Source organism: Lineus longissimus, chromosome 3, assembly GCF_910592395.1.
Source record: "Lineus longissimus chromosome 3, tnLinLong1.2, whole genome shotgun sequence".
Taxonomy (NCBI): Eukaryota; Metazoa; Nemertea; class Pilidiophora; order Heteronemertea; family Lineidae; genus Lineus; species Lineus longissimus.
In genome coordinates this window covers 14,218,528-14,242,388 of record NC_088310.1, presented here as the reverse complement: position 1 = coordinate 14,242,388, position 23,861 = coordinate 14,218,528, and the positions used below count along the sequence as shown (strand labels likewise).

The 23,861-nt window shown below is 41.0% G+C and overlaps 1 protein-coding gene across 3 annotated transcripts in view; it reads left to right on the top strand.

Annotated features, from left to right (window-relative positions):
* Positions 1-23,861, top strand: part of LOC135485750 (E3 ubiquitin-protein ligase UBR2-like) — a 650,469-nt gene that overhangs the window by 534,542 nt on the left and 92,066 nt on the right. For all 3 annotated transcript variants that reach the window (XM_064768146.1, XM_064768147.1, XM_064768145.1), the window contains one exon: positions 3,666-3,902. In XM_064768146.1, the coding sequence (XP_064624216.1) occupies positions 3,666-3,902 (237 nt within the window). The remainder of the gene's footprint in view (positions 1-3,665; positions 3,903-23,861) is intronic.

The following is a 23,861-nucleotide window of genomic DNA, read 5'->3' as shown; positions in this document are numbered from 1 at the left end:
TTGAGGTTTTCTTGAAAAAAGCACTTGAAATATAGTCACAGAATATGTTAACTATTTCTCGTGACCAAATTTGCATAAATTTGCACACTTTCCTATTAAGAAATTAATGTCTAGTTAATTGGTTGTTAGTTGCAACCAATTTTTGTCTTTACCTCATCTGGTTATTGAGCTCTAGGCTTGAGGAAAAAAGCTCCAAAAATCCCTTAATTTTGCTCAGTACAGGACTGGCACATACCTGCAGTAATGAAAAGGGTTAATGAAAAATGCATTATTTTTCAAAAGCAAATTTCACTCCCAAATTATTGGTCGTCGCGAGAGCAGACCCTTATTGTCAGGTTCTGTCATTATGTTTGTGGCAGCATGTGCCTAGCAACCATGCCTAGCAACGGGCATTTTACACTAAAAAATATCTTTAAAATCATTTTTTTTAAAATTTGGTTCCGAGGAATTGTTTGCAGTACATTCAGCCTCTTTGTCACCAATTTTGAGACAAATCGGAGTAAAAGTGTAGACGCTGAATCGATTTGTTTCAGGTCCGTTTAGCTAAATGGCGAGATTGACTATGAATGAAGATAGTTTTAGCCCTAGGATGCTCGGCAGTTGTTGAATTGAAATGCAAATTGCGTTGCCAGTATTTGTCCTATTGTAATAAAAGTTAAGTTTTCATTAAAGTTCGTTATCTTGTTCATTAAGTCCTTCGTCTCATGTAAAATGCGAAATGAATAAAATTATTAATTGGGAGCTCAAAATTGATGAGCGTGTATACGTAGCATGCAGGAATGTTGTGCTGGCCAGCGAGCAGTATGGTGAGTTTCTTCACAAAGCTACGTGTCTTTATCGATGATGTATGAAGAAACTACGAAGACCCAATGTAAGCAGTAATCTAATCTGTAATACTCTCAAATTTCAACGAAATCAATCAAGTATTTGCAGTGAAATTAGAAATTACGCACAACTTTACAGGATCGCGTCAGCCATAATAATGACATTAATGTACATGCAAATGAGGACTGTCACTTGCTCGTCAATACCGAGCAGCTAATCACGTGGGCATAATTATGATAATAAGGTACAGCGGTGGAAAAATTTAAATTTAAATTCAAATTCTTTATTACTCTAAAACGCTAAATAGTCTGGTTCTCTGACCTCGATCTCCGGGCTTTTGGTAGGGTTTAGGAACGGGTCAGGTAACAACAACCGTCTACAAATAACACGGCAGAAAAGAGGAGTGTTATTTTTAGATTCAGCCATTGTTGTAATTTCCCGAGCCAATTATCGTTTTACGGTCGAATTGAGCGCTGTATCTGTCCTAGGATTATGCACTATTATTGAACACATCATTCTACACTGTAGAAATACCGGAATTACTCTTAAAATGCGCGATTACGGTTATTTTATGTTTCAGACAAAGGGGTTTCCCCATATAATGACGTCACTTTTAGCGATATTGTCATTTTCGCAAAAGTACGATTTGGGACGCTAAACCTTGACCGATTGCGTTGGTTTTTGCAGGATAGGTTGTTTATAATATGAAAAAAAATTAGGCATAAGAATTTTTGTGGAAATGGTGGTTTAAGCTATTGTTCTATTTATAGATTTTTGTTATTGCCTGACCTACGACAGCGAGAGTGAGGTCAGGAGCCCAGACTATAAAACGCCCACTAGGGGCCAACGGTTACATAAAATAATTACAAAATATACAATATAAAGTTACAGGGTATACAAAATAAGATCACAAATATTTAAAGACAAAAACATAATAATGGAAATCAGGACAATATAGAGTTACGCAGTTTAAAGAACTCGTTGATAATCGCAGCAGAGGGAGGTGAAGGATTTTTCAGAAAAATTGTAGTCAGATCCGACAGAGACAGAAAATGGAGATCACTTCTATTACAACTGCAATGAGTTTTGCTTTTTTGACGCATATTTAGGGCACACCGCAAGGAAGTGAAAATCATCCTCAACCTCCCCTGACTTGCAAACCTCACACTTTCTTAGACTACAGTGTCTCCCAGTTTTGATTCTTAGACAATGGGCTTCCAGCATTAATTTTGTGATACAAGCCCTGTGTTTCACTGATTTAATATCATTTAAATATGTTTGAAGTTCAAATGAAAACATAAGATTACTATACATCGAGTTTTTTATTTGTTGCGATTTCACCAAAAATTTCATGTTGACAAATATCTCTAATCGTTTACTGGGCATTAGAGTATAATATTTTCCAGTTATCCACATTAATATTCATTTGATCAAGCCATAAGTACCCCAACCCGGAGGAATTAAGAACAACATTTCCAAACTTTGGGGACGTTCTGGCATCAACGCGACGACCCATATTCGCCTATAGGCTTGTATATATATGTGTTTATTCGTCGAGAAATAGTTCTGACACATGTGGTGCATTTACAGAGTTGTGCTGGGTGCTAGGTGCTTATATATGTTATTATATAAGTTTTTAAGTTCCATAGTTGATCTATTACAACATTTTAAAACCTGGTAAACTGCTGATTCAATAAAGGCGAATGACCCAATTTCCATTTTCTGGTCATAACGACTCATTCCTTTATCCTGAGTCGCAGTTTTAAAAATAAATACTGCATCTGACACAATTTTTTATTAATCAATTCACATACCTGCCACAGTAGCCATCTTTAGTTCCAACACATTGGCGGGAGCATATGCCATGATTTGTATTTCTCTCGTTTGTTATGCAACTGTAATCAGCCATATATTTATTTCTGTCACATTGATGACCCGGGTTGTTGGAAAATCCTCATCAATTTTAACTCCTCGACCATGTCGTCCTCTTCGGCATCTGTCTGTCCGTCCGTCTGTATGACGTTATCGCTGAGGAAATTTATATGGTAGGTGTATCTGCTGAGGATACATCATGATGTCGCACGAGTTTTGCTTCAAGATTTTCTTTTCACATGTGATAAATGTTTATCATATCAGTAGATGCTGTTCACTATTGAAAATTGCCCCGAGGGTTTCTCCACCCAGGTTTCTGATTTAACCTACTTTTTGAAGGTCACAGGTGTCAAAGTTCGCTATTGGCATCGCCTTAGGCATTAGTGGCACGTTTCATAACTGCTGGTGTTACAGACTTGAAGTCTTGTACATATGTACCCCGGGGTCAAATGACCTCAAAGAGTAAATTCAGATGTGATTTGATTCATGGATTGGCCAAAACCCGAAACACAAAGGGTGTTATTTCTCCTGAACAAAACGCTGTATCATTTCCAAATGTTTATCATAGGTGCATCTGGGAAGAATACATGATATAATACCTGGGTTTTTGTTTTGACATACTTTTCAAGGTCACAGAGGTCAACTGTGGCCTAGATCATTCTAAACTTGTACAAGGATGCCTCCAGGCAAGTCCTATCCAAACAACCAACTACAGTCCGGATTTGATTACAAATGTGGCCACCAGGTGGCAAAGTTTAAAAAACCATCAATGAAGACAAAAGAACCCAACATGTCCAAGCCCATTTTTACCTACCATAACCATTATACCATATGCAGAAATATTGCAGGATTGTCTCCCTGACATTTTTCATAGCAAGGTCGTCTTCAGGTCCTTTCATGTCGACAGGTGAGCACAATGGCCCTGGCCATTTCATGTTTGTAATACAGTGATTTTATTTCATTTGCAGCTCTTTTGCCCACCAGTGACTTCAAACCAAAAAATCCTGCTCCGTGTGTTCTGGCTTTTGACATGTTCCACCACTTCGCGCAGCTGTGTTTTTCTGTGCCCACTTTGTATGGAGAGGAGCAATGGCCTGGTGTGGGGGTGCTCCCAACTGGTGGCCTCAGTGATCAACATCTGCTAGAGTTGACGATGACAGCTCATGTAGTGCAGATCATGCTTGGAGCGGACTTTAATGAAGCAGGTAACAGACCCCCCTCCCCCCTATTAGAAAATGGAGGCGACTGTATTGTGCATATCAAGATAAGCGCCAAAATATTGCCAATTGGGATCTTCTAATTGTCACTCATCTGAATATTCTTTCCAAGCAATACAACAAAAGGTTTTTAGCTCCGCTGACGAAATCAGAAGAACTGGTAAAATAACTATTCAAAATTGCACATGTTTGTCCATCCATCAACAAGGGCACACGTTTTATTACCGTAAAACCTAGAGTTTTAGAGATGTCTAATTTTAAAGGGTCATGTTTTTCTCTGATCAGTTAAAGGGAGTAAAATTTCAATTTGGCTACGATGGTATAACATGTTTCTTAACAAGCATGAATTCTTAACCACAAAATATGTACACGGTGAGCACAATGAGCCTGGCCTTTCATTTATGCAAACTTCTGGCTTGAAAATTTGAGAAATCTTCATCCTATGAGTCTGAAAGAAAAACAAGTCAGTCATACCTAAAAGGCTCTTACTACTACTAAGCTGTGCAATGGTTAAGAAAAAAAGATTAAAGAGTGAAAAAAATTGAGAGTAATCTGTTGGCGTTGATTTGATTTGGCTCGCCGTAGGTGAGTCTATACAATACCACAGTGTCCGTCTTCCATCGTCCAAAAAACAGTGGCACATTTCTATACCGATACAACTATGAACTTGAAACTTTGTACACTGTATTTCACAGCGCTGCGAACCTAGGCTGTAAACTGGAATACGCGTAGTTCGATAGTTCACTGCACCTGCAGTCAGCGCCACGGCCGTTCGGCGTTACAAGGGGCAACAGGAAGATTCAACACGAAGTTGGGCCGAAGTTCGGGATGTTATGTCATCAGATAGAGAAGAGAAACAATGTTTAGACAGGCATAGCGTCACGACGTCACGTTCTTGTCCTATGCTACGCAATGTATTTTTAGCTCAGCTGACAAAGTCAGCGGAGCTAGTCAAATAGCTATTCGATTGGTGTCCGTCCTTCCATCCTGCCATCCTTCCATCCAGCCATCTGTAGACAAAGTTGGGCATTTTGTAATCATACAACCGAGGCACTTCAAATCTAGTCTTGCTTATAAACACTGCAGAAAATGTTGCTTACGGAAAAAAATTTGGGCGATTCGACTCAAATTCAGCTCACCAGGGGGCAAAATGCGTCAATAAAAAAACAATTTTTTGACGCTCTATTCCAGCAGATAAAAGCTTGAAATAAAATTGAAAAAGTCTTCATGCTACAGAAGTTTTGATATAAAATAGATTAGTGTCGATTTATATCACCAGTTGGCGGTAGTGAGCAAAACTGTTGTTTGACCCCGGATGATTTCGCTTTGAATTTCCCGCCGAGGTTACCTGGAGTACTATCGTCAAGAAAATGGCGGTGACATTTTTATTTCTACCGGAGCGATGATTTTGTAAGTGACAAATTTTCTTATTTAAGCCTTTACGGAAATATATTTTGGTACGAAACTTCACATGTTTATAGAAAAGATCAACGAGAATGTGTTCAAATGCCCTCATAACGATGAGTTCAACGAAATTTGGTCAAAACAACCTTCGAATGGAGTCAACTTTCTTTGCGAAATTGAAGCGACGACCTCATTATTTATCGTAATTTATGCAGATCTGAGTCCAGCTGATGGGTGATGTTCTGATTTGTGTTCAAACTATTGGAAACTTCGGAAATTAGTTCTATTAGTTCTACTATTCTGCCATTGATGTTGACAGCTAAAAGCAAAAAAACTGTGTTTATTTATCAAACTTTATCGAGTGTTATCGAATCGAATGGATGTGTCGATCGTCGGGGCGGATTGATATGTGGTTGTGCGTCCAAGGCGATTAGGTCATTCAGTTAGAGTTAGTTTGAGAAAGATCATGATCATGAAGATGCGTGTTGTGTTATCATAACCGGAAAATACGTTGAAGTTATTATTAGTACTACGATTCTTACATGAGTAAAAAGTAGACGTTTTAAGCAACACAATAATGTTACTCCCATAAAAAAAACTGTCAATTCTCCTTACCAGTCACAGAAGCCACGCCATTGCTGTTAAGTTATGCAGGGGCGTAATCAATTACCTGCACTCCCTGTGGGGTGAATAACATTACCTTTTGAACAGCTGGCTGTAGGGGGATGATTGGAACAGCCGGTATACCTGCTGACCTGCTGAACCCAGGTTAATGTTATTTTCAATCCACGATTGCAGGTCACCTGATTTTCGAGATTTCGGGGAAATGAAATTGTAAACAAACGCATGTGTGCAGTTCAAATATAAACACAAATGTATTTTTGGTACTTTTGGTTGCTGGACTTGGGTTTTCCCGCAGTTAGGAGCTGGGGTCAAATTGGTGGTCTATTGTTTGGGTGCTGTTTTAGTCCGAGGTAGCCCTTGATTATGAAGGGATTTTCAAATTAAGGTGACAATGGACATGGTCTTTTTATGTGCTCACCACAGCTTTCAATACTTGAAGTATCTGAAGAGGCGCGCGGAACCTGACATGGCCTTACCAAGGAGCTGCTCACGGTGCTGAACTTCTAGCTTGCCTGTCGACTAAGTGCCTTTTTGGCCGAGACATTGCTACATGTAGGAGGAGCACGCATTTTAAATTTATAGTAGTGATAGTACAGTTGGTTCGAGCCATTTGGAAGCCGACATGTGAAGGCCTAGCTGGGTTCTCCTTCTGCTCCGTTTAAAAAGGGGCATATTGCTGACTAAGGAACAAGGCATATTGACATTGCCTCATCATCTCTATCGGACCAATTGATATACTTTTATATGCAAGCATACATCACGCCATTTCAGGGTCCGAGTCTGTGGACAATTGGTTTGATTAATTTTTCTCTTCGATATTGCTCCTTTATTGCATTAGATTTTCATCGCAATTCAATCTATTCAAGATATAGCCAATTTGAACCTGTCTGCGCCAAGGATAGATTGGTTCCCGATTGACACACTAGGGACACGCAGTAGAGCACAATGTCATGAAAAACGACCCTTTGTATTGTAAATTCCAATCACCTGCAGGACAGGTCAATTTCTCTCAATAAAATTAATTTTGTTGACTCCTGTAATCTCTACCTTATTAAAAAAAAAAGACAGTGGTATTAGTCCCAAACTGGTAATTTCTATTTATTTTGACCTCTGTTAAATCAGGATACCTCTCAATTACAGACAGCATTTTGTATCCTTGTGCTGTACAACCCAGCCTGGACATACCACAGTTGTCCATGGAGAAGTCTCATCCTCTCTGACACTTCTTTTCTGTAAAGCTACCGATACAACATACTGAACTAGGGATATCTTCCGTTGCCTCCTGTAATATTTACTGCCATGGCTGATTAGTTCAATCATATTTCATCCAGCTGGCAGCTCTGCATTGGAAATTTTAGTGATATAACGTGTTCTCTTGACCTTCAAACAGTAGTATAAAGCCGATATTTACTACTTTACACCCTCAGTCCTATGTTATTAGGTCATCCAGCTTAGCGCCAGGCCCTTGGGCCTCTTGTTATCAAATGAGTGGTAGCAAAATACATGGGAGAGGGCATATTGAACTAGTGGCTTTTTTTCCTTTACGAAGCAAAGTACCATTAGAGAATGTTATGAATAAGAAAAACAATAGTATACATGAGAATAATCAAACAACACATAGATGAAAATAAATTATGTATTTATTAGCAAAATAAATATTACAATAAAATACACTGGAGCCTATTCTATAAAATCATGGCAAACATTTGGAACCAGGGCCTGCTGAATAAGTCTCTTCTGAGTTCTTTTAAAAAGTTCAAATCAAATTTTACTAGCACCATCTTAACTAAGAATATTCAAGAAAGCGCTAGATTCACTCTTTTCTGTCAGGAGACAGAAACTTTGCTGCAAACACAGCTGCCCATTATGGCCGGGCTGATGGGCGTCGCCATGAGGTCATTCAGGTAAGCCTGCCAGTACTGGCAATTCATTCCAGTTGTTGTCCCAGTGCTATGTGGACCACCAGAGTCCTGCTTGGTGATAACCAGGTGGATGTGGCGTCACAACACAGCACGTCACAATCACCAGCAGGCTATTCATGGTTGTGACGTCCTCACCAGTGACACTTCAACCCCTGTGGAGAACACTGCATGGAGGGCAGCAAGATGATACAACAATGGAGACCTCACAATCGCCTGCATGGAGGGCAGCAGGATGTTACAACAATGGAGACGTCACAATTACCTGTGCACTCGCCTGCACAGGTGATTGTGACAAAGGAAGGCCATTGATATGACATGATGTCCTGGTTGTGACAGGCTGTTAATGGATGTGATATCATATTCTGAGTTCCCCATAAGCAATTGAGCCCCGCAGAGGACCAGGGAATGTCTCAACCATGGAGACAGCACATCACAATCATCTACATGGTTGTTTAATATGTTGCCCTAGGTTGTGTCAGACCTTCCTTAGTTGTGACACCATCGCGTGTTCTTCAGATGGCCCCTTTGACTAGATGTCACCTGCTTGATGGTCGAATGGGATGCCCCTTAGGTGGCATATTGGACAAGGGGTCCTAGGATCATACTATCATAGCCCTATCTCTGTCATATTAGCGAAGGCTGATGTACAATTGAAACTGTTGCGTTGATGATGGATCGATGTCCCATGGACATTATTGTCCCTAAACCTTTGCACATGTCTCTCAGGAGTAGCACATCATTGATCTATTTCAAATTTACTTTCAGGTTTATTCATTGGTGAAAGACGAGCTCAAGTACCTCCGCAAGGCAATACTCAGAAAGGTGTCCTTACGTGGGAGGAGGAGGGTGCACACTGCCAGAGACACCCCTAGAGCAGTTTTTGATGCCTTGGACAGGCTCATTTTCTCCAACAGCCACAGGACCACCAAGAAGGAAACCAGGGCCACAGTTACCATCACTATTTCCAGCCAGGAGAAGGTCATGTCCATTTTCAATGCTTGGGCCTGTGAGGAGAAGGATGCCCCCGAGAGACTGTCTCTGCTCAGGAAAGAATTCAAGGACGGCTGCAAGGCGGAGGTGGAAATCGATGAGGACCATCCATTCATCATTGTCAACAAAAAGAACTTCGATAGATTATTCTGCACTTACACGTGGGTGGTTACCAACAAACATGGAATCCCACAATAAAAACATCTGAAATAAGAAAATAAACCTTGTTACCTTATTCATTGATATCCAGTACAGTAGAACCTCCCTTAGCGGACACCTCTGCCAGGCGTACACCTCTACATTACGGACATGTCCGGCCAGTCCCGATTTTTTCCAAGTCATTTCCAATAAGAAAAACCTCTGTATGTCGGACACCTCTCTACTCCGAATTGCGGACAGGGCGATGGCCAATTTTTGGTCAAATTCCCTCCCGATTACGGACAGTAGGCAAAAACAATGGTTTCCCACGTGCGCTTGGAGAGTTGAGTAGGCCCGACAGGTGTGATATTTGCGTAAGTAATCAACGTAATTACCCCATGGCATTGTGTTTTTGTATCCTAATTAAGCCGCAGCATTTGTTTACTCGTCTTTTCAACTAATCACATAGGCCTATTGTGTCAACGGACACTCATAAATACACGCAGTTTTGTCAGTGTTGCGGCGAATATGCGTTAGTAGAGAAATTTGAAAAAATTAATTATCAATCAAAGGTGGCTGATGGACAGAAATTATGGTGTTTTTTCACACATTATGACATGTCGAGGAGATTTTGCACTAAAAGGGGCACCTTTTACTAGAGAGATTATTCACTCTCTGAGTTCCAAAGTAGCTCACGTCATTCAACGCAACATCACAAGCAAATACCGATCAGCCAAGAGGTTTAAAGTTTCTACGCTAGATGTCGACACAGAAAAAAACCAAGACCTGCAAGGCGGGAACTTCAAATCCACCTATCGGACGATTTGGCATAACCTCTCTATTGCAGACACCTCTCTATTGCGGATGCCTGGGCCCAGTCCCATGGGTGTCCGCAATAGAGAGGTTGTATTGTATATCGGTAGTAGGACAGATATTCTCATTCAAAACGTAACATGAATTCTAGCTTATCAGGCAGTACAAACTTTAACTCCACCCCTGCCATGGAGGAAGCCAGGGGATGTGTCACAGTCAAGGTATGTGACATGGTGTCTGCATGATTGAGACATAATGTTGTCCATGGTTGTTACATGCTGTCCATCGCTTGGACAGGCGACACAATAACCAGACAGGTTGTCCATGATCGGGACATGTGCATTACAAGTGTCATTAAATGTTCCAGCCATTGACTAGCAAGCAATATGCCTGATCTGGGGGTGGGGGGGGGGGGCTGTAGTTCTTACTTATGAATAATGATAATGTGAGGAAACAAAATTGAATTGATGTAAACGTTATATTTGGGTATTCACATTTCACATTTCTTTCACATTTAGCTTAACATTCACTCTTCACTTGTAGGCTGGATCTTGATCGCAGCACTATCCGGTATCTCATTGATGGGCTCCTACCCAATAACACAGTACAATGTGGGTCAACATAGACAACTGTTACTGTCTCTAACTGAAACCTACATGCACCTGCATTAAAGCAAATCTTGGAGATCAAGCCGGAAAATATAATGCCCTGACATTGAAACTGTGTGAAAGGCCGCCTTATTGATCTCCTTTGAAAATGATAGATGCTTCACCATGGTGTTACTCACCCCAAAGTAATACTAGTAGATTTATGCTGATATGGAGGCACACAAGGAACACAGTCATACACCACGTGCCTTTTCCAGTGATGTGGTGAGAGTGATAGCCTTCATGTAAAGCGCTTTGAGCGGGCAAACGGCCTGGATACTGCGCTATATAAGACGCATCATTATTATTATTATTATTATCATCAATTCAAATCTGTCTTGTTAACATCAAGATGAGGGTCAATCATCACTTTCAAGAAGGATTCGTCAAGGCACCTGGCACATATATCACATACTGGACATGCATGCACCCTCAGGTAGATGTCAACTGTCAGAGTTATAGCTACATATTAATTCATTTACACAATAAACAATTGAGAATGGACAGACCCTCAGACAGATGTCAACTATCAATCTCAAAAGTCTCAAAAACTCTTGCATCCCCCTCCCCCCATGAAGGTTATTTTCCAGTCGCTAAGGTAAAGGCTAAGGATAAGGTGATATTTCCGCCACAACCGCATTTCCTAATGCTCCTCACTTCATGTCGAACTATTGCACTGCCAGGCCAACAAATGCATTGCTATTGACTTGAATAACAAGAACCTTGCAAACGTTTTTGGGAAAGCTTGTAGCTCAGTACCATCCTCCGTGGCATCATTGTCCAGTGCTCATGCTACCACTGGCCAATGAAGCAATATTATAAAAGTGCATGCTAGATAGATTACAGACGCATACCTGTTGAATTCCCCATGATCTGAAACATCAATTTCAAAACAGATCAGGAATGCAATGCAGACTCTAAAACCTGGTACATTGAGTGTCCTGTTGTTCACGAGACAATACTGTCATCAATACTATATAATATTAGCACTTGAAATTTAAACATATTTAATGGCTATTGAATGAACCGACACATTGCAATACACATTAACTACTTGCTCTGAAACATCTTTCTCAATTCATGACTGATTTTCCTTTCGCGGCAACTTCGTGCAATCATCTTGGTAACAAGGTGGTTGCAGTAGATACATTCATCCTCATTCTTCAAACAACACCTACACGATTCTGCCGAGGTAGGGTTTACATGATACTTGCTATTATCACGTTTTTTTGTCATTTCTTTGGCCTCACCCTGCAGATCATTTTCTCGAACCCAGTACAGCTGCACATATTCGTGCCTAAGCACGCATTTCCACCTATTTTGGGGAGTTGAAAACTTTGAATATAGTGCAACCTGATTGTGCTTTGCCTCTCTGCCATGCATTGTATTGATACCTAAACCAACACCAAATTTCCAGTATATCAACATGGCATGGTATGTGACAATATATCCAATATGCCAGGTGGTGAGCAAAGGTTTCGTAAAGAACAGTGCATGGGTGGCGTGGTATAGCTCGCACACATCTTTCAGTTGCTCAAGTTCTGCTTGACTGAACTTGATTTTTGACCAAAGGGCAATTGCTTCCCTGAGCAAGGTCCATGCATAGTGAATGAGTAGTAGCTGGCGGAATTTCAAGTGAGTTGTATTACTGGTCTCATCTAAGACTTTTGTGAGATTGGGGAACCCTACACAAAATTTCATCGAGCCCTCACCAGTGAAGCGAATTGTGCAGTCTTTGAGTCCACCAGCAGACGTCCTGGCTTCTCTCAGCCATTTTGTGAGTCGAATATACATCTTACCTGCTTTCATTGTTTCTCTCGGGCAGTGCAGATACCTACCCAAGGGACACGCTATGAATTCCTCATCATTGAAGGGCTTTTTGAGCACTTTGTCATCGGTTCTCTTCAAGACCTCAAAGAGAACAATCTTATTCAGCTGATGACAGGCATTTTTTTTTCAAATGCAGTGGCTCCACAAACACTTTCTCACAATACTTACCCAGAATGGGTCTATGTTCTTGTCGAGAATGCATGCCTTTGATAGCGTCTAGTATTTTGGCCCTGTTCGTCACTTTCTTCTTCAGACTTTTTACTTTATTAGCATGTTCTAACCTCTGAAGATAACCCCATGGTTTCCATGTGCTCTTCTCGTCTGTACCAAAGGATGCATTGAGGGTACCAAGCTCATCCTTATGCGCATTGCCAAATGTGGAGGTGTATGTGGCAGCATTTGACAACTTCCCACATGCTATCGCAGCCCATTTGCAATCAGCTGGGACTAGCTCAAGTCTAAATCTGACAGCCACTGACCCAATAGTAAACTCCTTCTTCTCAATTTCTTCTAACTCAGCTATGATCCTTTCGAGTTTGGATATGAACACTGGATTGTCTTCAGTAACATCTGCCCCAAAAAGCAGAAAGTTATGATCGCAACTACCGACCTTTCCAAGTACATTTAAGAAAGAAAGCGGGAGGGATGTTTGGGTTTTGAACTTACCTGACGGGGCGCTGTCTGCACCTATCGCAATACAAAATTCTCCCCGAGGCTTATTGAACCAACTCGGACCGATTCCACCATCTTTGGATAGCACTTCATCGATGTGTAGGTACAAACCGGCTAGTTTCAGCAAAGTAGCCTCAACATTTCTATAACAACCACTGGTCCCTTCGACAGATGTGGACGCAAGACTTTCCTTAATCTTGTCAATTTCTTCCTTCATTTCCTTATAAGTGAGTAACTCAGGTTTGGCAACACTTTTGTCAGCAAGCCTAATAGCACTGTACTTCCTGCTGCTGATCAAGCCACCTTTGTATAACACTTTCACACTATTTACTATATTGGAGTGTGTGCGTCTATTGTGATTCACTTGCCTTTTCATCACCTTACCTTGGCTAACTACCTTTCTGCATTTCTTACTATTCTTTACATACACACCTTCAGTTCAGCAGGACTAGTCAACTGTACCAGAGAGTGCCACATACCATCTTTAGCATTTTGCACATCATCGCCATGCACCGATTTTAAAGCCGTAACAGTTTTTTTAATGTGACTGCTTGCTGTCTTCGGATCCAATAGGGTAGTGTCAGTGTCATTTAGAATAAATCGAGTTGGAACTTTCACTTTCACTTCAGGGCCCCTCCTGTTTCCTTTCTGGTCTACTTGCATCAGTTGATTGGCTGGATCAAGCGCTACTTGTGTTATAGTTTCAGTTGTTGCAGTTCTTACGTCGCACTGTAGTCTTTCTCTCCATTCAAGCTGAAGTTTATAACTAATGTAAGTAAACATATGTATGAGCAACTGAAGATCACCAAGCAGGAAAGAGGGCAAATTTAAATACTACTAGTGCCAGTGTAATGTGAAGCTCTATTAACAACTGACTGGGCATGAGACAGGAGGAAGCACCTGACACCATTTCACGATCTTCTTTCTCTAAAATAGTATTCTCCAACTGCACAACTTGCTTTTGGACCACTTTCATTGCACTGGAGTGAGCCATGTCTAGCCTGGCCTCTTTCTGGGCGCGCATGTACTGCCCTACATTCCAACTGCTATGTTTTCCCTGGGGCAAAATAAAGTAAAGGTTATCTCAAATCATTGCAATCTTGACTCATTGCAAACCATAGTTAAAAGATATTCACATGCACTGATTCAGTACCGGTAGGTTGTTGTTTACCACCAAGGTTAAAGACCTGCACCGCAGTTGGCATTATGTTATGTCAAGAGAATTGAGACAAACATCAACGCTACTGTTGGAAAGAATTCATTGGCCAAGCACAGTAATATATCATGGTGTCGTGTTTCCAGTTTGACACCTCTCAATACTTATCAATAACTCTGAAAAAGGCAGTGCCTTATCAGTGTTGATTGTATCTTATCCACATTATATATGTTACAGTAAGTATTGCCGATTACCTCTTGCATTGTCTTCTTCTTGTTCTTCAGTTTTTCAAATTCTTTGCAATAAAAGTCGAACACAATGTTGCTGTCCATACGGATCTGGCTGCCTTCATCCCTGTTGAATTTAGTGCAGTTGTCTCGAACAAGTAGCATATCAGCATTGAATTCATCGAGATTATTGTACTGGTTGCCCTGAAAACGTCGGGAAGGATGAAAAGACAGGCGCCAAACAAGAATCTACTTAGTTCATCAACAGAAGACACGGGATCTGGAGGGGGAAATTCATGAGTGATTTGCATGTTAACTCAATAAACAAACGTATACATGTAGTGACAAAGATCTCATATACAATTAGTTTCTCCTGGATAGTTGTGAAATCCATTGGCTGATCAATTTCTTCACAATACCCCGGCACATCATCAGGATTTACTGAAATGAGACAAATTTATGTATTGTACTGTGATCAGAATAGACATCAATTCTCATCAACATGGCAAACTCTTATACCGGTATTTCATTGCTTCAACTTCGAATAGGTAGGCCTACATCACATGAACTGATTGGAGTTACTGGTACTATAAGTTGAGTATAAGTAGTAATCAGTTTTACCTGGATACCTAAACCAGCCAGAGGGGTTTCGGCCATCTCTAGCCACTCTGTGTCGTCCTCCCTGGTGGTGGAAAATCTTGCGAAGGAGTTCCGTACACTCCCCAACCTTCCCTTTGTCCATCGCCTGCAGGACTGCCATTACTGTGTCAGTGCCTGAAATAGAGACATGTATCGTTGTTTAAAAAACCTCAACCATTTCTGTAGAGTATTGTACGTAGCGTTTCTAGATTTCATGGAAGTGTGAGGCTAACCTGCAAAAATGGACATGAATATGAATGCATGGTATGAACGACCAGGGCCTCCCCCCCCCCCCCCCAGGGCTACCTCACTTGCCTTTAGGGCCACGGGGATGACACACGTGTACCGGCCAAGCCTATAGCCTCGGCCAGAGGGGCCGGGGGGGGGATTTGTGATAGTTACAGCCGTGTGCCCCCCTTGACCCCGCCTCCTGTTGGAGGGGGCCGGGTGTGGAAATTGTCGGAAACTGTTCCTTTACTATGCCTATCGGGTACGCTAAAAAGAACAACAGGCAGGGACAGGGTTACAAAATAGGTTTATGGCATGGTGTGCTCTTGTAATGCATCGTTGCATGCTATCACAGTGCATGCATAGACCTCAAGGTCAATGCATGTATTGGGTGCACTGCAGACATTGCATCAACCTATAGCATGCTGCTCTGAAAGTTAGAATGACTATTCCTGTGGTCAGTGCCTAGGGCCTGGTAGGGAATGCTTCTTAACACTCAAAACAGCATAATTAATTATTTGGGACAATGTCCTAGGTCATTTGCAAGCCAAGGAGAACTTGGCCGCCATTAGGGCCTATGTGCATGCGCCATGACCTAAAGACAATGGAAAATTGAGTGTCCAAATTGTAACAAATGTTTTTCTGCAAGACGGTGCACTGCATTGGTCTGACATTACATACACACGATCTTGAATACCCTAAACCAAACGCCAATTTTTCCGTTTTTTGAGCAATACGGTCATTATGGCGAATTTCATAAGTTAGTATTGACCAAGTTCTACTTCCTGTGCAAAAAGTGTCACTTTTGGAGGCATATTTCGACGTTAAAATTGATTAAATACTTGATATTTTCCAAAATCACTCACACTGACCACCATTGCTGCTTGATTCCTGACCATTACCAGCTATTGCGGGCCTCGCCAATCAAGCCAATTAGTGCACCTGCTTAATTGGTCCTGGCAAGCCTAATGGAAAATGCATAAGAAATATCAATAAAGTTGGCTTTTTGGGCAGGAAAATAATCCCAACTCCCGACTTCTGACACAATTCTATAAATGTCTAGGTATTTACTGGCAAAATTTGGAGTGATTTAGATGGAAATTCGATGGGTTCATCTATAGGTTGAAAATTTTGGTAAATCTGTAATGCTTCACTCGTAGCCCGTAGTGTAAATTCCTGAGAAATTGGGATTTGGGGGCTTTTCTAGCTGCGCTAGCTCTGAAACTATACATTTGATACAAACTCCCGACTTCAGACGTGGTTGATATAACTCTTAGGATTATATTCCCAAGATTTCAGCTTTATTGGAGAAAAATTCATAATGTCCATAGGGGGGTTGAAAATTGGAGGATTTTCAATTTTTTTCCGAACAAATATGCGAAAAATATTACTTTCCACCTAGAATTAATCAAAATTTCGCAAACTATCATAAAGTACTTCCTCGCGACAATCATTCGTGAAGCTTTCATAACTTTTGGCTGATTTATTTGACCCTAAATTAGCAAAAACCGAACATTTTAGTGTTTGCATGCACCAATGCACAGGAGGCTAATTGCCAGATTAATTCACACCTGTCCAATCTCAAACAATAGGAATGATCGAGTCTCCCTCTATTCTAAACAGAGTGTGCTAGGCCTGCCATTGCTGGTAATGCCTTGCCACCAGAAGCAGCACCTCCTGGTCTCATTCAAGAGTGTGGAACCGTGTGTAAAACGTAGAGAGGTCAACCCTCTGTGGGCACTGCTGCCATCCTGCGGCAAATCACGGAACTGACAAGGTACGATGCGGCAAGATCATCAGAAGTGCTGCGCTGTGATTTCAGTCTGATTTTTTGATTCTTGATTTGGCCACCAGGGTCCCAAATTGGAAACCTGAAGAGTGTGATATCTCTTATAAGTGACTCGTTTTCGATAAAATTTATGGCCCGTATTCAAGAACCCTTCTTTAAAAAAGTGACAATTTCGATATTTTGAGATATCATCAAAACAAAATAAAATTTTCAATTTGTTGTTCACGGAAAGTATTACAACTGTCATAGATGCGCTAAGTTTCAGAAAATATGAAATTTCATTTTTTTCGAACTTCAGGCCTTTTTCAAAATACATGTATCAAAATTATGTATTATGGAAATTGCCATGAATTCAGATTCTCATTTGACTGAAGCGCAAATGATGTGTCTATCATATGTTGAAAACCACACCAAATTATCATGATCTATCTCAAAGATACAGGTATTTCATTTCTTCAATTGGTTAATAACTTGTGACCGGGATTGTTGTCCACCACAAAACTGTCAATTAATTAAGCTTTTTGAAAATAATTTTGAACAATTGTTTGTTGGACATTGCTGTGTCAAGCTTCACTCTTATACCCTGTTTCAAAGACGGAAATTATAGTTTCCATATACAAAACATCCTTTTTTAAACAGGTCACGTTCTCTTGTGGGAATTGTTGTATCGGTTTTGTGCGCATCTTGAAGTGGCGTCATTAAAAATGGGAGGCAAAGCGTAGCCTTTATCTCCAAGCAGATGACCATCGAATTGGCGTTGTTCAAGCTGGAAACAAATTGGCCTTTTAATGAATCATGAGTTGATCCCAGCCATCGATTGACAATGTTGACAATTTCAGATCTGCATCTGCTATGCCTTGAAACATTCAGAGACATGAAACCCTTGCGACATCTAGAAATTTCACATTCGTCCAAGCTTGGGGCTTGGATGGGCACATGAACCCTGTCGATGCAACCTAGCACATCAGGAAACCATACATTTCAATGAATTTCCTTTTATTTGCAATAGCCTTCTGACCTGTTTTCTTGCTAACATTCCTGAAACACTTCTGACAGTTCTTGAAACCGACGGCTGGGAAGCTCCTTGCAGATCTGAATCGAAATCTGTTGCATAGTAACGGAATGCAGCCAGCACTTGGGTCCTTGGTGACAAGGTGTGTCCACAATTGTGGTGAGCTTCCTGGATGTCGTCGCCAAAATGCATCAGGGCCCGGTTGTTAGATAGCATGTTAGCTTATAACATCATGTTGACATGTTGTTTCATGTTTCAATGCGCATGTGACAACATGTCCGCATGATGTTATGAGCTAACATGCTTTCTAACAACCGGACCCAGGTGGTTTAATCCATTCTTGATGAACCGAAATCGATCAAAAGGCGTCGTCACTGAAATCATCCTCGCAAAACTGAGGAAGCAGTGTCCGGATGCGTGGTATAGGCATATTGATGTCATAAGTCTGCAAGACTCGATTGTTATAATAACCCATCGCTGAGATATCGAGGGGGTCCTTGCTAATTGCTGTTAAGGGAGATTAAGGGATACTCCGGACCAACCTTATGCAGGGCTGGGTACTTGTATGGCCTGGGCGTACAGTGTACGATATTGCTACCCAGTGTATGAAATATGAAATAGAATTATAAATCTCACAAGTGTTCTACCTCATATTCAAATGAGCTAGAAGGGAATTCGGCCATGTGTCATCGATGATTTTGGTGTGAAAAACTCAGCTTTGTTCTCAAAAATCAGGGAAATTTATAATATTGTACTCAGAGGTTTTTTCAAAGGTACCCGGCCCTGCTTATGTTTAAATGCCTCCTTACAGCAAAATAAAGCATTTCCTGTGATAAAGGAAGGTTCTAGAAATGTCCCAACCTTTGCTTAAGGGAGACATAAAAAGGAGGCCTTTTATAGCCAGAGATTTATTTCTTAGTGCTAAAGGAGCGTCCTAGAAAACGTACCTTGGTAGGTTCTCCTAGGAAGGATACATCACATATCATACAGGTTTCTATTTCACCTAAATTCAAAGTTAAATATTTGTTGAATTTTGAATTTTGAATATATGAATTTTGAATATTGAATGAGCCTTCAGGGCTTTGTAGAGGTCAAATGGCGTAAATTGGCGTAATTTTCGAGGTCACAAAGGTAAAATGGTGTAAATTGGCCTTTTGAGTTTCTTAAACGCTCAACTTGACTTGGCCAACAGGGGGCAAAAAGTAAAAAGTAAAAAAGTGCAATATCTCGCCTTTTAGTGACTTGTTTTCAACGATATTTTTATGGTAAGCACTCCAAGCAAGGATACATCACATATCCTATGGGTTTTTGGCTCACCTGTGAGCCTTAACAATGACGCTGTGTCTGTCGTCCGTCTCTAGACATGGGTGGCACGTTTCGTTACCGCTGAAGCTATTGAACTCAGTCTTGGTACACACGTACCCCTTGGTGACCGCTACTCAGAGACCGAATCGCGACCTCTTATGATTCACGGATTGGCCACAAGGGGGCAAACGTCAAAAGTGAAAACATGTGTTTTCTCGCTTAATACTGGTCCGAAAAATTTGAACAAAATATGGTAGGTACATTTAGCAATAATACATCACATATCCTCCGGGTTTTTGACTTGACTTGCTTTTCAAGGTCACAGAGGTCAAAGTCTGTCTGCGGCACGTTAGACAATGGCGGCACGTGTTGTAACCGCTTTAGCCAGAGATCTCAAATTTACCCCTGGGTGATCGCTACTCAGAGATCAAATCCAAGCGTCATGTGATTCACGGTTTGGCAATCAGGGGGCCAAATGTAAAAAGTGAAAATATGCGATCGCCCCCTTACTACTGGTCTGAAAAATTTGAAAAAAATATTGTTGTACTTCTAGCAAAGATGCATCATATATCCACCACGTTATTTTTCCGACCTACTTTTCAAGGCCGCAGGATCAAGGTCGTCTGGCGGCACTGCCGTTAGAGAACGGTGGCATGTTTTGTAACCGCATTGGCCAGAGATCTCAAATTTTGTACAAATGAACCCCTGTGTGACTCCTACTCATAGACCAAATCGTGTTGTCATATGATTCATAGTTTGGCCAACAGGGGGCCAAATGTCAAAAGTAAAAATATGCCATTGTTCGCTTAATACTGGTCCGAAAATTTTGAATAAAATATGGTAGGTTCTTCTTGCAATGATAAATCATATATCGTTTTTGACCTTCTTTTCAAGGTCCTTTGACACAGGTGAGCACGTGGTCCCTGGACCATTTCATTGATTTGACCTACTTTTCTAGCCCATTTTCTATTGGCCATTTGAACGTAACTATGGCACGTTTCTTTTCCACTTAAGCTATACACTTGAAACCTGATACATATGATCCCCTATGTCAGATAACCTCTGACACCGAAATTCAGTTTTATTAGGTTTTCGTTTTTCTCAAAAAAACAAAAACCTATTGCTTTGCTTGTGTTTTCTTTCTTTCTTTCTTTCTTTCTTTCTTTCTTTCTTTCTTTCTTTCTTTCTTTCTTTCTTTCTTTCTTTCTTTCTTTCTTTCTTTCTTTCTTTCTTTCTTCTACGGATTTTTGTGCAGAGCAAATCTCAGAGATGGTGATAGCTGTAGATGTGGAACTTATTTCATATGATAGGCCCAAGTCTGAAGTTGATCCTCCTTGCCCTAATTACGAAATTCATTGAGGGGGTCGGCCGCTAGGGGGCGCTAAGTGAAAATCTAATAATGGCTTTTTCTCCATAATGCGCACTCCGATTTGAACGAAACTACTTTCAACTGATGCAGAATCTTGTTGCGCATAAAATATATAGGGTGGCGACCCAAAATTTGTCAACAGTTTTGACGATAGATGGCGCTGACTGAAAAAAGGGGGCAAACACCAAAATGGTAAAATATCGGCACTGTGAGCCTTTGAGTTTATTCTAGTGGCATAGAACAATGCCTCCCTATGATGCCCAGGGAATATATAGGTTTTGGTTGCGATCGGATATTCAATATGGCCTCCAGACCAGCCATCTTGTTTTTCTTACAAGAGCTATAACTTCCGAATGCGAACTCCGAATTGAATCAGATTAATTTCATCTGATGCAGAATCTCATTACCCACCAGATGTTACCGACGAAGTCACGTTATAGTTACAGGTTTTGATAATAGGTGGCATTTAATGCATTTTTTTACTTTTTTTCACTAACCGCCCTCTATCGTCGAAACTGTTGACAAAATCGGGGTGACGTGTCTCCAGATGTTTTGTGCGTATTAGAGTTCCGCTTCGGATAAAGAAAGTTTCATGCAAATCGGGGTTGGCGTAAGGGAGAAAATGCAATTTTAGCATGAAACAATATATATTAAGTGGCAACGCAAAATTTGTCAGTAGTTTTGACGATAGATGGCGCTGACTGAAAAAGCGACAAACACCAAAAGGGTAAAATAACGGCACTGCGAGCGTTTGTGGAGCTTACTCCTTTTAACGCCAGGTGGCGTTTGGTTTCGGCGAATGGTAGATCCTGAGCAAGCCTACCCTTCTAGCCCTAGCGGTGGGTTCTGAAACCAAACTAATGACGCGAATCACATTGGGTCTTACTAATTTGCGACCCTATTCGACACTCTAAGACAACTTTCCACAACAGTTTTTTATTGCAACGGGTAATCCTTATTAATTTTTTAATAATCTACAAACTGGATTTTAATAAATTGTATACATTTTGTGGCATTTATTGATAGTTTAGATAGTGATTTGAATCGAGAGCCATGTTGTCGGTTACTGTCGCAATTTAGTAGGCTGTCATTAACAATTCGCCATTTTGCATTCGACATTCGATTTCGACTGGGTCGGTAGGTAATTAAGTTTTTTTCTCGAAAGAAATCAGCAATTGTGGAGGTGCAAAGAGGCACAGGCTACTGATTTTACTTTTGTAGTATTGACCAGCAAAGTTAACTTCGTCGCTTTTTTAGCGGTTACCCTAGGTTAGGTAGGTAAACCGCAGGTGTCCAACGATGTCGCGTGGCCGGGCAGCATCGGACAGCGTCTTCGTCACTCGTGCACGTGGTCGTGTGTGTGTGTGTGCGTGCTGCGTGCATTGCACTGCACTGTGCGGGATCATACAGTCAAACCTACTGTATTAAACCAGAATTGATGAATGCACCAAGAACATCTTCTTCAAAATAAAAAGTCAACAAGTCAAATCGAAAGCATCAAGAGATTCATGGTTTTATTCATGAGATAATTATGCATAAATACTGTGGGTATGTGACAGTTGCCTTTTTAGACGTAATACATTAGACGCATCGTCCCAACTGTTCTTTGGCCAACTTTTTACTCTTAGCACAGTCAGAATTCACTCTGCTCATTCGAAATCCTGTTAATTGACCTCAAGCACAACAAAATGACGGTTTAAAGGGGCACTGCATTCAATCACGAATCGGTTTCAGCACGACCACCGTAGAGGGAGGCGCCTATCGGCTAGGAATGAAACTAAGAAACACGTTATCTAAATTGCCATTGTTACCTGTATTAAGTCTATTAAACTTTCTTCAGGAAAGCATAATATCCCATTAGAATGTTTGAAGAAGCTGTGTGGAAGCTTTGACGGCAATACATCACTGAACAAACTGCATTGCTGGGTATTTTAGATACGTTTCCTGTAGTTCCATCGTTTTACCGATGGGCACCTCCCTCTACGGTGGTCGTGCTGAAACCGATTCGCGATTGAATACAGTGCCCCTTTAAATGACATTTCATATTTTGACATGCAGACAAAACGCACGTGTTTACAACACTACGTAGATCGCTTTTTCTCCTATATGCTACATCCGATTGAAATGGGATTGGTTTATCATGGAGGATGCAGAAATAAGAAGGCGCACAAAACATACTGGTCTGTGTCGCACTGAGCTCCGAAAGCCAAATTTATTGAGCAATAGCCCACTGGGTTCTGGTGTGAACATCAATCCCTTCATTCTCCTCTGACATGTTACATCATGTGACCTCCAGGTGCCAATACCAGTTTCCCCAAATGAAAACCGTCGATCTGGCTTTGCCAGTTCTAGTCTGTTACTCGACTTGTCAGCCAAAACTGAAAAGGTTAAAGGTGCAATATCTTGCTTATTAGTGACTTTTTTTCGATAATTTTTTTTTGGTATGTACTCCAAGCAAGGATACATTACATATCACTTGAGTTTTTGATTTGACCTACTTTTCAAGGTCAAAGAGGTCAAATGGCTCACAGTTAACAACAGACAGCCACTTCTCATTCCTGGATACGGCCATATTGATCAGGTGCAAATTGATGGATCATATATTACGTTCCTAGAGCCCTTGATCCCGGTTCGTTTGATACGTTATCTTCCCTCAAGATCGTCCATTGATCCCAACGGACGCGTGAGCCTAATTCCTCAACCCCACACAATAGCAAGGAGTTCCTTCAAGTTCCATAATCCAACAGAGGGAAGCATGGTTTAACACCTCCTTTGAATTGAGGTTATAGGTCACTGCTGCTTTGTGTGTTTATTACACTAGCATATTACCCATGGCGCGGGTTGTTTTAGGGTGTTGGCTAACTGTGGGGTTGGGGCAATTTGGGTGAAATAAATGATATGTCTGGGGGTTGTGGTGTTGCTGGGGGTTGTGATGATTTTGATGATTGGGACAATCTGGGTGATATGGGTTGATTGGTCTGAGGGGTTGTGACTCTGTCTTCTTTTGATGATTGAGGCAATCACGGTATATGTATTGATAGGTGAGGGGGGGGGATTTGTCTTCATTGGCTTTGGTTTGACGGGAAACATCAAACTCCACCACTCTTCAAAGTGGTCTCGAGTTATTTTGCGAACTATTTCGCGAATGATGAAGAGGCAATGGCGTGAATTTACGAACTTAG